This window comes from Halichoeres trimaculatus, unplaced genomic scaffold (assembly GCF_033239565.1).
Source record: "Halichoeres trimaculatus isolate MK-OKI-2021-1 unplaced genomic scaffold, fHalTri1.1 fHalTri1_scaffold_7, whole genome shotgun sequence".
Lineage (NCBI taxonomy): Eukaryota > Metazoa > Chordata > Actinopteri > Labriformes > Labridae > Halichoeres > Halichoeres trimaculatus.
In genome coordinates this window covers 31,218,734-31,232,630 of record NW_027437185.1, presented here as the reverse complement: position 1 = coordinate 31,232,630, position 13,897 = coordinate 31,218,734, and the positions used below count along the sequence as shown (strand labels likewise).

Below are 13,897 nucleotides of genomic sequence, written 5' to 3'. Positions count from 1 at the left end.
CACATCAACATTACAAGCCTTTGACACAAACCACATCCTCTGCAAGAAAATTCACTAAAGGCACAAAATCCACAAAATGCACACGTACAGTGGCAGGGGATTAAACTGCTTGACTAAATGCAGCTTGACCAGCACTTTGAGGAGTATCACTTTGACTTTACAAGCCTCAAGAATCAGGCAACACCACTAGAAAGGAGAAAGCGAATAATGAGTTATCTGGACCTGATGCTGCAACCCTGAGGAGCCAGTGTGACCAAAACCAAAAACAGTTTCTTCACTGGACCAAAGCCAAACTTTACAGCTATATGAAATATGTACAGTTATTTAAATGCATGTATGGCAGGGGTTTGCAAACTTTACTTTCATAGGAGCCATTTTGCCTCAGCTCAACTGGATTTAAGTAATTCAGGAGCCACAAAATTAACTTTATCATCACAAAAAAATACCGTTAAGTGTATAAAATTCTCTATAAATTAAAATCTAGTGATTTATTATCTAAAATTAAAGTGACTCAAATTTATAAAATTGTACATGAGATGTCTAAAAAAAATTTTTTCAAATCTGTATTTTTTTTAAATTAGTTTTAGAAGTTGCAAAATATAATTTCAAGAACTGCAAAATTAAAAAAAAAAACCAAATACAATGACCTTTTTAAATTTGCAAAAAAAAAATCAAAATTGAGTAAATTTGCAATTAAATTGAAATTTCCCCCCAAAATTTAAGTTTAGAAAAAATGACAAATTTGTTCTTATCTTTTTGAAATGTTAAAATTTTGCAAGAATTTCAAAAATGTTCAAAACTGCAACAATTTTAAAAATAATTGAAATTAAAAAATTGCAAAAAACTAAAAAAAATGTAGTAAATTTGTAAAGATATGGAAATATTCTTAAAAAATACCAGTATCTGATAACATACATTATTTAATTTATCTCCTTATTTTTTCTTCTTTGCTTATGTATTGCCACATACCAAGCATGCATATAAAGTTGGCTCTTAAATGAACCACTCACATTTAAAATCCATATTTGCTTCCTGATTTGTCTTTTTGTAGATTTAGTTATCTTACCAGGGGTGTAAAACTTGAGGTTAGCCACAGGAGAGTGGGTAGGGCGGTAGCAGGCTTTGTTGCAAGACGTGAAGCATGTTTAGTTCAACAAAATGTTAAATAATGATTTTGTTTAGAGTCAAAGTCTTTAATCATCAATACTCTCTGTAAGACCAATACAAATTCTTTATTTCAATTCTATTTTTTAAGCTACAAGGAGCCACTGCAAAAGAGTCAAAGAGCCGCAGGTTGCAGACCCTTGATGTATAGAATAGCGATAGTTCAGATTATGGCTTCTCTAAAGCTGTATGCACTGTATCACCAAACTAAGAGTCACAGAAAATACCTGTTCAAAGTCTCAGTGTTGAAATGAACGGATATAATCATTTCTGCGAAGTCCACTTCTTATTAACAGTCTCTTACTCTGAGGTGTAATAGAAAAGGATCCATTCTGTGCCGTTTATAAAGATTATCTTTACATTAGAGACAGAGAAAGTATTAGTAATAGGATTTAAATACAGAAACATTTGAAGGATTTATTGAGGTAATGATAAAGTTAAGGAAAATAGAAGAGATTCAGAGTCACAAACTTTCATTACCATAACACAAACTGCTCCAAACGATTATTCTGGACTGAAAGCTGCTTATACTCAACTTCATATAGGCACAAGGACCCAGCAGAAACAAACACCCCTCTCACCCCCTCTGACTTCTCTCTCTGCCCTCCCACTTCCTCTCTCAAACCCATGTGCTGCTGGAGGAGGTGCAGGAAGGTGCCTTTACCTCAACATGTGTGTGTTTGGTTGTGTGTAGGAGAGACTCAAAGAGAGGATCAGCAGTGAGAGCAGGGTGTGTGTTTGGGAGCGAAGAGAATGATGATGGGTTGACCTTTCAGGGGAGCATCTCACCTTTAGAAAAAAACAAACACAGGCTGGAGAACATGGAAACTAAAAAGGTCCTCCTTTTTGTGCCATCTGGTAAGTTTAACAGGGGTGGAGTGGGGTGAGATCTTTCATGGTGCAACCTGAGCCAACTGTGTCAAACACGTGGAGGAAGCATCTATCTCCTCAGTGTGTGTGTGTGTGGGTCTGCTGATCTGAACATCTGCTATTTATGTGAAACACGTGTTATGGCGTACAAACAGCAAGCTTTTATTCTCTGAGTACAGTCATTCCTGTACAGGACTATCATCTCCACTTTCTGCTCCTTTGGCTGCTTCATGTGTGCTTCTGCTTTGTCTCCTTGATAACAACTACACACAACTTGCTCAGGATGTCTTTATCGCCAACAGCAACAGGCGACAAAAGCTATGGGTACAGGTCAATATTTACAACGTGGCAATAAATGATATGATAGACTTTACTGTCATAGGAGGTTTTTACAGCTGACCTCCAGACAGTGTTGAGCTTCTGTTTGAACTCACTGATAGCGCAACACCAGAGTTGTTCAAGAAAAGGACATCAGAAAATACATCTGGCCAAACTTTCTGTAGCAGTAGCTTTGTTAAGAGTGAGAAAATAGATGAAGACTTACTTTCTGAAATGTTTCAAAGCTGAGTTTTCAGGAAAGTTCAAAAACTGTTGCAAAACTGGAACAAAAAAGGATTTAGCTTTTTTAAAGTGAACACTTTCTGCTTCTGTTGTCAGGGTTGGTTAGACAGATGGCGAAACATTACCTGTCTCCACACTTTCAATTCCCACCTCTAAACTCATTTGTTTTGTTTAGCCTTTTCTGTTTGACCACACCATGCTCACTTCTGTTTGTAGTTTTTATGCAATTGATTGTGTTCTTGTTTTTATGAAACTATACTTTGCTATAGAAGATGGCCCTGAGTGTTGTGAAACGCGCCCATAGTTAAAATGTATTATTTATTTATCTATTTTCAATAAAGTTTTGGATTATAAGAACATTAAGTTATTTAATTAAGGAGGCAAAAAATTAAGATATTAGATGTTAACACTCTAAAATAGATGTATTTTTTTCTGTATGTTCCACTAAAGGGTTAACAAATTCAACTTGACTCGGTCAAGGTCATAGATTAACAAGATTAACAGAAAAATGCATGATATTCTAATCTGGTTTATCTGGTTTCAGCCTTACTTCAGGCACACTCTGGTTTAAGTTTCTGAAAAAGTGCCAGCTATAACTCAATTATCAATTATTACTACTCCAAACCAGCAGCATTCTCATTTCTTTTTGTCTCAATAACTGAATTACTGTCTGTCTGTGGTGGTTAATGTGTCTTTTAACTCTTTGCTCTCACAGAGGATTTGTGTCATTGCTGCCACTTAACATCTTTGATGTCTGAGTGAGACCCTGAAACCCTCCCCCCTCCTCTGTGCTTTCTAAAGTATGACTTGTGTGACTAATATTACCGTTGGTCCAGTGGTCATTTTCAGCATGCTGGAGAAACAAATATTAGGTTGTCTGTACCGCCGGTCTCTGAGGTGTTGAAGTGGAATGAGCTGTAGTTCCTCTTTCCTGTTATCAGCTTTATTTCAATATATAATGTGTACATTGTGACCCACAGAGTACACACTGTTCACGGTGCAGCTGCTTGGACGGTTAAAGCCCTAACAGGGCTGATTAGCCTCAAAGAGTTGAGCTGTAGGCCTTCTGTGACGCAGCACAGATAAAGCATTAACCCCTCTAATTCATAAATACCATGTCCCATCTTTCCTGACGGTTTAACCTTGCAGAGTTCAGTGTAAAGTTTTCCGCTTTACAGTTTGGTGTACTAGTTTCCAGAGACCCAACAAAGTTTCTTCTGTTTCCTCTTGCTCAAGGACATCCTCCTCCCACAGATATCACACTGGCAGGGATTATTAAACATGCCCCGGGCTTTGAGTTAGTCCTGCTCGTCTCGCCAGATTGAGGAATTAAAAACATTAAATCACAGGCAGTAAAGTCAGGCCAGTAAAAGCTTTGGATCAAAAACAATCAAGTGGAAAAGGAAAGCTAAAATAGTATTCAATTGTGAAAATGTCATCCATTTAATACTTAATTTGGTTAAATCATGAATAATTCATTGCACACACTGTCCAATGCTGATAAATAAACTCAGGGGGCTCAGTTTTGGGTAATCTGTCATATTTTTTCCAAATGCAGACGTGGTTTGACAATAACAGGAAATTTTTGAAGGACTATTGGCCACCAACTTAACTATTAAACTCATGGCTTAGTGTTGTCAGGGCGAACAGCCAGGAGCTTTCTGTATGAGTGTGTAAGCGTTATTCTACTAAATTATTTCAAAATGTTTATGTTTTGCAGGCTTTTTACTCAGATTAAAAAACATATTCTCTGAAATCATTAATTCAGGATTAAAGCTTAGAAAGTACATTTACATACTTGTGTTTCTGAGAACTGTAGTGCTGTAACTAAAGGCGCTTTTACACTGGAAGTACCAGGAACTCCTAGCTTCTCCTCAAGGAACTAAATGGTTCCTGTGGTCTATTGTTGTCTGTGTTTCCATTGTGGGCTGAAGCCCAATTAAGATTATCCAGATCAGCACAGAGATGTATGAAGAGGCAATTAAAATATTTGCACTAAACTTCCAGACCAGTAGAGGGCAGTAAGAAAGAGACACAGACCATAAAACAATGATGATGCCACAGACAAACATTTTTTGTTTTACATTACTGTTGCCTATTTTTGATTATGTTTAATTTGTACCGCAAATAAAACACTTGGAGTAGACAGGTGCTTTTGCAAGCAGACTCAAAACACTAAGTCTTCAACTTGAAGCAAGAAGACAGAGTTTTAAAGTCATTGCAGAGGTAGACCGGTGTTCCACTCTAAGGAATGATCGCATGAACTGATGACTTTTGACATTTTAATAAATAAATTATGTTGCGTTCACAAGGACTCCTTTCTGTGTTGCAATATGCCAACTAGCTACTGATACTTTCAGCTAAAGGTCATCAGTTTACAGGGTCACTCTTTAAACTGTAACTCCAGGATATTTTTTTAAGATCCTGTTTCTTATACATAAGATTTATTAAGAAGTCTCTTGTTCTTGGGGAAAGTACCCAAAGTTGAAAAGCACCTTAAAGTGATACTCCGGGATGGAATAAGTTGGTTTCTATCACAAGGTTTAGGGCAGAAATTACCCATACAGCAGTGTTTTTGTGCAGCAGAAGCCCAGGGCGCACGTCGGAGTGCAGAGGAAACCAACAGACGAGCAGGGAGGGGGTGTTTGGTGCGTGCGCTCTGGGCTTCTGCTGCACAAAATCACTGCTGTAGGGGTAATTTCTGCCCTAAACCTTGTGATAGGACCCAACTTGTTCCATCCTGGAGTATCCCTTTAATGAACATGTAAATATCACATGGATTGTATAGTAATAAAGGTTCTTTGTCTTTCAAATGCATTTTATAATAATGACCACTGTTTTCTAAAGCTCATGCAGAATGTCTCAAATGTCTCATAATGCGCACAACCCAAATATAATCTGTTCGTTGCCATTCAAGAGTAAAGCAAGCAGATAATTTCATATCCAATGACTTATAATCAGAGAATGAATGGCTTGTTTTCTAATGTCTCATCACAACTCTATGAAGCCGTTCAGGAAAAAAGCCACACCAAATCCTGTTTTGCTCCTGTTGGATCAGGGTGTCACACAGCAAACTATTTTAGGAGTCGTGTCGGTGTCAGTGTTGTTCAGCATCTTGAGGTTAAAAGGTTTGACAGACTTCAGTCATTGTGCAGCGTAAGCACGAGGAAGTCAGGCTGCCTGCCGACAGGAAACACACAAGCATGATAACCATCAGGGGCCTCAGGCCCGAAGGAGGCCGCCAAACCTCATCTCCGAAAGACTTTCACTGAAGCAGCCAGTATTAACCAAAGAGATTATAAACAGTGGAGTGTGCTGTCAGTTTTTACCTCTAAAGCACAGATTTTTAGTTCTGTTCTCACTCAGGCTTCACTGTTGTAACTAATGAGGGCAGTGTGTTGAATTACTCACTGGCAGTGCCAGGCGGTCTGTCTCGCTGGGTGATCATGCGGCTAAGATAAAGTCAAAACTTTCAACAAACTTGACCTTTATCTTTATTAGACAGGACAGCAAAGGTCTAAATCTGGCAGACTAAATCATGCTCCACATTTGGTCCAAACAGTTCATTGTGTAAGCTGTGAGGCTCCCTGTAGTCTGTAGAGACTCCTTTGTTGTGAGGGAGGCCTGGGAATGTTCTGTCTAATCTAATGCTTTGAGATACAGCCTTACTGGGGAGTCCCTGGAGCCATCTCTGCCTCTGGCAAGGAGAAGCTCATCTCTACAGCTGCTGCAGCGTCTCACAGATACATGAGCGCCCACACAAACAGCAGACACAGCTGGAGGCAGGTTTTTGTTGTAACCGAGAGCCAAGGTGTCTCTTTGGAGTTTCTGAGCTTGTGACATCTTCTATTGTCATTTTAAATACCTCTGTAACTGAGATCACCTTCTACCTCCTCGAGCCCCCCTTTCTCATAGGCTATCTGTAATTATGTGTCAGGTTAATTAAAAGGTCAGAGGTCACACTGACAATAACAGTTCAAGAAGTCAAGCCAGTCTTTGATGGAAAACTGTTCAAATTTTGAATTACATATCTGTCATTTGATGCAGTTCAAATGGCAAGAGGTGTCATTGTTTTTCTGCATGGTAACAACCTGCTGGTAAATGGAGACTGTTTTCTTATGAGCGTGTGTTAGGGGGAGCTCCTGCTACATCAAGCTGAAAGAACAAAATCACACTGGGGCCAGTGAGTTCACTTTCACAGCTTTATCAAACATGCTGGTCAGTTTGGGAAGACAAAATCTAAAATAGTAAAATGCAGTTTTCTCATCTATCTGCATCCTTGTGGTTCAACATAGGTATCAAGTGCCTGAACTCTCTCTGACTTCTAATAGTTTAGTCTCTTTGGCCATAAAGCAACCAATGAATTAAAAATTTAATCACCTTTGATCAGGAACAGAACATAATAATTTGTTGTGTTTAACTGATGTGTTTTGTAAACCATAAAAGCACATGTTCACATCATCTTTTTGTGGCTTTGGATAACCAAAATGGTTGTCTAATTGTTGTTAAAGTGGTAAATCCTTGGCAAGGACGTTTTGGATTCAAACACAGATTTATTTTAGTAGAGTGAGGTCAGAAAAACGCTAAAATGGACCTGAAATAAACTCATAGTGTTTGGTTTTGATTAAATCTGCATAAATTGCTCCTCAAGCATCTTAGTTCACTAAGGCCAAGGCTCTTTAACCATTTAGCTTTTGTTTTGGTTTAGTGGAGCCGCATCAAGGATGGAAAAAAGAAATATCTTTAATTAATTTTGAGAGAGTAGATATAATCTTACCATATCAATTTTTGTTTCAATAAGAAAAAAAAATGCATAAAATATTTAGTGTATGTGCAAACTATTGCATAAGGTGAGAACATGAGGGCATGTATCATCCTGTTCCATGAGTGTCCAGTTCAGGCTGGATCCAAAAGTTTTGAAGACTCAACCAACACAACCAACACAAATGTGATGATGTCTGCTTTCACAGCAGAAAGAAATGATTAGCCTGTTACAGAAGATGGTTTTTGGTCTGAATAGCCCATTTCTTCATTTTTAGACAGGGCATTGGGGGAACTGTACCTAGTTTGGCACAATTAGTAGCTGTTGTAGTTGTGACATGCATCATGAGTGAACTCAGATCACCACCTCAACTCCACCTCTTCACAGAATGTTAAGTTGAGTCAAACTTTCCAATATGGTGCCCATTGGGACTTCAAACTTTGCATTGACAACCATAACCTAAAATGATAACCTTGTAATGATAAATTCACCTTTAGGGTCTTATAAATCTCATCCTCAAAGGTAGGGTCTGCAGATATTTATGTTACTTGTTAGTAAACAAAACATTCAAACCGGGATCCTCCTTCTTGGCTCTATGCCAGCGGCAGCATACATCCACAGCTTTTGACTGTGACGACTACTGTGTCCCAAATAGCGTACTTTGCATTTTAACGCACTATTTTGAGCACATAAGTGTGTTAAGACTGACGGAATGAAAATGTAATGCTATAATGACAACATAGAGGAAGGGGCAAGAACAAATTGAAAGGAAGGTTGATGGATGTAATTGATGAAAACCTAATGAATGAACACTTGTGAAATGCGATTGTAGTTTCCAGTACGTGCGAAGCTGTGGTGTTCAATTTGGGACAACACTACTTTGCATGATTGCGTGCACTGTTCCAGTAAGTGCTGGCTGTATGCAGTGCATTTCATGTAAGTGTGCTCCAGTAGAGCACAAATTGAAACACAGCATACCTGAACAGATTTACTAGCCTAGCAACAAATTGTAGCATCCTGTTTCTACTTGGAGGGACCAACCTCTATATGAAACAATGTGGAAAATGCCAAAATCTGCTGTTTCTCAAGTGTCCACTTGAGGCTGCTTCTGGAAGTACAGAAAGTCACATACACACCAAGCCAAACAGAAAAAACATTTTCACAGCAGACATTAACCTATTTACAGACTGGTTCAATAAACGTCTCCGGTCTGAAACGCTAATTTCCACCACCCAAACACACTGTATGTGGGTGATTTTGATTCTAACTCCACAGTAGTGTTGTGTGAATCATGAACGAATCGTTCAATACCCGAGAATCACTTTACTGACTCGAGAATCATGATTCTTCAACCCAAATGACTCATTTACTGACTCAGTACAAAGCTCACGGTAGCCCAGCCCCTCTCTCACATCACGGGAGAATGACTGGTACGTAGAATGGCTCAACACACAATGTATACGGGTCATCAACTCACCCACAGTACATACGGATCACTAACTCACTCACAGTATGACTCAAAGCACATACGAGTCACTCGCCAGCTCGAACGTATGTAGCATGGCTCGACTCTTAGCACATATGGGTCGCACAAACTCACTCACAAAATGACTCAAAGCACATACAGGTCACTCACGCACCCCCTTCCTCCCCGTGAGTTACGAATCACTCAATAGCTTAATACGTTGCACGGCTCGACTCACAGCACATAATCTCACTCACCTCCCGCTGGCACAGATACTTGAGTTTGCAAACTTTTTCCAACTTGCAATGTATCGCCATATCGCTGTCATCTCACAGTTTATTCTCCTGTCTATGCTGATCTCTCATTAAAACAGCACTGCTGCCACCTATGAATCTCTCTGAAATGTAGATTTCTATGCACTTTCTGGGTAACTGACTCAAGTGACTCAAATGACTCAAAAACCCGATTCACTTTGGTGAGTGACTCATTTAAACTCGATTCAGTAAAAAGAATCGAGTTTCCCATCACTACTCCACAGTTCAGAAGAGATCAAGATCGCGAGCTCGCCCAATCAGAGGCACAGCTCAGGTCACGTGAGTAACAGGCGCCCGAGCTGTACTCTAAGCCCCTGCCACTTCCAATGTAGCTTCAAAAATCCGTTTCAGAAACAGACGGGTGACGTCGGGGAGACTGCGACCATTAATTATACACTCTATGGGAGAAACTCGAGAGCCTTGCGCTCACTTAGCATGTTAGCACAAGCTAATCACTGGGTTATTTGACACATACCTGCTCAGTGGAAAGTCGTCTTGCGTCGTCCTCGGCTGCTCTCCGAGTGCTCCAAAGCAGGTGAAAGTCGAGCTAGAGTCCACCCTTGTGTTGAAAAAGCTTAATCTCTTTAGCGTTTTTTTTTTTTTCAATTTTACTAGCTGCTCGGGATAGCTTCCTCCACTCGCTACAGAACACGCAAAGTCACTTGCACTGGGCGCGCTGTGATTGGCTGATCTAACTATCCGCCCAGAAACGCCCCGATGCAACCAAAATATCAACATACAAGTTAAGGAGGAGGTTAGAGGCTCAGAAGTGACGTTTGAGCATGATTATTCCTTTAAAGCTGGCATTTTATTTTTTTTAACAATCATGCAGACTTTACCTTTAAGGTGGTGTAAAAATCAGAGCTACATTGGGCACAGCACCTGAAACCAGCCTGCAAATCCAATCAAATGTTACTCAGAAACTGCTTAATGTGTTTGCTAATGCAGCGTCCACAGCTTAGTCTGTAGCTCCCAACTGTTTCAAACTTATTATCTCTGACTCTTTAATATGACTGACCTCTCTACTGTGTGGTTAGATCTCAAGTCAACAGTAACACTGATGAACTGTTTTAATTTAAAAAGCTTTATGAAATTGTGTTGATATTATGTTTGTTTTGTCTCCCACAGATGCTCCATCCACAGAGGGGCCTAAGAATGGATATGCGTTCAGTGGGATGGGTGTGTATCTGCAATAATACACATTTTATTTACTTTAATTGTGCTTTCCTGCGTGTGCTCTGCTCTTTTATGTACTTTGTATCAACAGCTGCACAATTACAGAAAACATTATTCAGGTGGTTTCCCTCAGGGTCCATGGTAGAAAAAAACAGTGTTTTACAATTAAATGTAAATTCATTGCAGTGCTTATTCATGCTAATGCTTCTGGCTGCTCACTGATGACCCATTTCACATGCTGGTGAGCACAGTCTGTCCCTGTACTGATGTGTTATGAGGTTAATTAATGGGCAAATAATGAGGCAGATGATCTCTGAGTCAGTGATGGACAGAGGGAATTACTGTAGCTCAAAGGTTTGTCCATGAAGGGTTAAGGTTAATTCTTTAATTCTGCTGCTCTTCCTGCAATCCCAGTTCTGTTTTTATCTTCTGCACAATTAAGGAATTTACAAGGCGGCTGCTATTGTTATACTGCTGCATGTCTGGTTTGAGGGGGAGTTTTATTGGGTCTTGCTGTCTCCCTCTTATTATGTGCTTGTCAACAGATGGCAGAGTAGTGGGAGGCTAAATTAAATTCTACCCTACCAAAGATACTGTCTACATGATAGCATCTTATCCTCGATAATCACGCAGCTTTATCACACTGTTTGATTAGCCTTGTAGCTATCGTCTTTAGGGTACTGTAAAAGTAAAGCTGCTAAGAAGCAATAGCTTGAGAAATGAATGAACTTTGTTGTTTACACTAAATCTTGTGTTTCACCAACAGAATTGCAGGATGGAGGACATGAGGACTGTGAAAGAGACTCACCTATTCCTAACAAAGACCACATTTATGACAACCAGATCCAGATCAGTGCTCCAGGTATGTTTAAATTAGTTATCAGGAACAATTGATTTGCAGAAATGTTTTCATTTTACTTGTTAGAGAGAAGACAACACAGGTCAAAAGTTTCTGCATTGGTTTCATGTCAACGTGTTTCCTAATCCTGTGACTTCCATTGTCAGAGAATAATATGCAGCCTCCAAAAATAGGAAATCATGTGTGCCAGCTCTGATCCCCTGAGCGATACGAACTGAGTCAAAGTTCATGAACATAGAGCAGCTACCTGACGATTAACACTGAAGATAATGAAATATGTTCAAGTTATTTTAAGACTGACTTGACGAATATGAAAAGTCAGTTTGAGTTGTCTCCAGAGAAAAGGAGTTGACTGAAACTAGGTAAAATATATCTGCTCTTAATTATTGTGTTGCTTTCATTTGCAGATCCTGAATTTCCTGGTTTTGGACTTTTAAGTACTACAAGAAAAGTAAGATGTTTTTTTTATTCAAGCTCTCAATGCAGCATGTACTTTTAGAGATGGAAATGGACACAGGAAATGTAATGGTATCAGCAAAGGGGTTTATGGAAAGGAGTAACTTCATTTGTTTTTTTATTTTTATTTTTAAACACAGTGGTATAAATATAAACAGTCAAAACAAACTCACCTTTAAAGTGCGTACATAAATTCTTTAGATTTAACTAAAGTGATTTGATTCATTTCATTCTCATCGAGAATGAGAATTAACATGCACGAATATGATAAAAGTATTTTTTCCCCTGCCATTGCAGTCCATAACATAAACTTAAGATAAAAAGAGCTGACTTATTTTAGGCCAGACTTTCAACCAGGGTTCTGTCTTTTCTAGCTAATAAAGTTACACAAAAATTTACAACTTTTAATAAATAAAACAGTTTTCAGATTTTTATCTGAGGAGTCTAGGACCTACAATATTCTGACATCATGACCCAAACTCCTACACTGCAAAAAAAAAAAAGAGAGAAAGAAATACTATCAAGTGTTTTTGTTCCATTTTCAGTAGAAAATTTCTTTATAGACTAAATATGAGCCACACTGACTTGACCAGTCCAGAAAATGTATTGTCTTAAGTTATTTTAAGACAAAAATGTCTAAATGTCTAAAGTGCCTGTTACAAGTAAAAAAATCGTCTGCCAAAGGGACAAGAAAAAAATGCTCAAAATTTGCTTAAAAACTAGAACAATGTCTTAACACAAGTCAAGACATTTTCTGGAGTGGTCAGGTGAATGTGGCTCCTAATAAGTCTTAAAAGACATTTTGTACTGAAAATACATTAAAAAAACTTGATAAGATTTTTGTTTTTTTTTAATAGATTAGCATTCTGTCTTTTTTAATAAAATACATGCTATTAGACTTTGTCTCAGAATATACTCAGAAAAAGAAAAGGAAAATCAGTGAACATAATCCTTTTTGTAAACAAATGCATGGCAGCATGTTCTAAGGTCACTGTCAAATGCTATTTGCACGCCTGGAGAAGTCTATGACTGTTCACCAAAAGATTCAGGAGACTCTTGCCCTTTCCTTTTTTATTCATTGATTTAAAGGGACAGTGCATATAAATTAACATTTCGGCACAGCATCCATGTGAATGTGCCAGAGTTAGCCAAAAGGCTGCTGTCCCCGGCAGGTCAGAGCAGAGTTCATTGCAATAGAAATAGATACAAATTACAGCTAGAACAGTACATCCTGGAAGCATAAAAATAGAAACAAAATAAGCTACAATTATATCACCTGTATAAAATGTGCAACAAAGCATCAAAGTCCTATTTAGTGAAGTAAAGTGCTACTCCTAGCGTTGCACCACAGAAAAAGTTGCCTCTAGTTGACTGATCCAACGTTTCAATAACCTGTTTCATACAAATAAAATGTACACATCCAGACCAGTATTACTAGCACAAGAAAACATGGATATACTTACATGCACCCACATCCACACAGAGCAATGGATACAGATTAGTGACCACAGACCTGGTGTATGTTAACAGACAGCACAGAGGGGCTAAAAGTAGTACATCTATGTGGTATTGCTTGTATACAAATGGTTTCGTTTGGTGGTAAGACAGACAGTAGATATGGCACTCTCCTCCTCTTATTTTCTGGCTCTCTGGCTGTCATGGAGGTCCTCAAGGCTTGTAGTGGAGGGATAATTATAGTCGGTAAGGCAGGAGGAGGGACGCTCCCTTATATGATCTTATCTTCTGCAAACTCTTGGTGGCCCAACTCATCCACAGCATCTACACTTGAAGAATTAAATTTATAGGAACAGGGCTTTTTAAACCCAGAGAGAATGATTAATGAGGCTTTCTGTAAAACACACAGACATCAACAATACTACAGTAACAGCCAGTGCATTAACTAACTCAACAAATATATGACATCAGAAAAACTACTGTTGTGTTTATAAGGAAAACCTCTGCACTAACACAGCCTAGTTAAAGAAAGCTATCAACACAAATGTGGGCTTAAATAAAATGCTAAAGTGCAACATCATCTTACGTTGCAGACATACACTGCATATTCAATCACACACTGAAACACATCATGACTTACTTATGGTCAAATGAGTCTCTCCCAGCAGTAACTTCTCACATCTCCGGCACAGGAAGGCATGATCTTCTACCAGTTGTTTTCAGCTTTAAACTCAGAAACAGGGTGTGTCTTTCGGTCAGAACAAAACAAAAAAAACGCTAAGCCTCTAGGTCAGCGGGTCCAGCAGTCTATGAAA

General features: G+C 38.8%; 1 protein-coding gene across 1 annotated transcript in view; it reads left to right on the top strand.

Annotated features, from left to right (window-relative positions):
- Positions 1-1,813: 1,813 nt before the first annotated feature.
- The window catches only part of LOC141793774 (solute carrier family 4 member 11-like), a 35,228-nt gene continuing 23,144 nt past the window's right edge, over positions 1,814-13,897 (top strand). The window contains exons 1-4 of the mRNA XM_074674635.1: positions 1,814-2,022; positions 10,265-10,315; positions 11,079-11,174; positions 11,579-11,622. Of these exons, the coding sequence (XP_074530736.1) occupies positions 1,986-2,022; positions 10,265-10,315; positions 11,079-11,174; positions 11,579-11,622 (228 nt within the window). The 5' untranslated portion in view covers positions 1,814-1,985. The remainder of the gene's footprint in view (positions 2,023-10,264; positions 10,316-11,078; positions 11,175-11,578; positions 11,623-13,897) is intronic.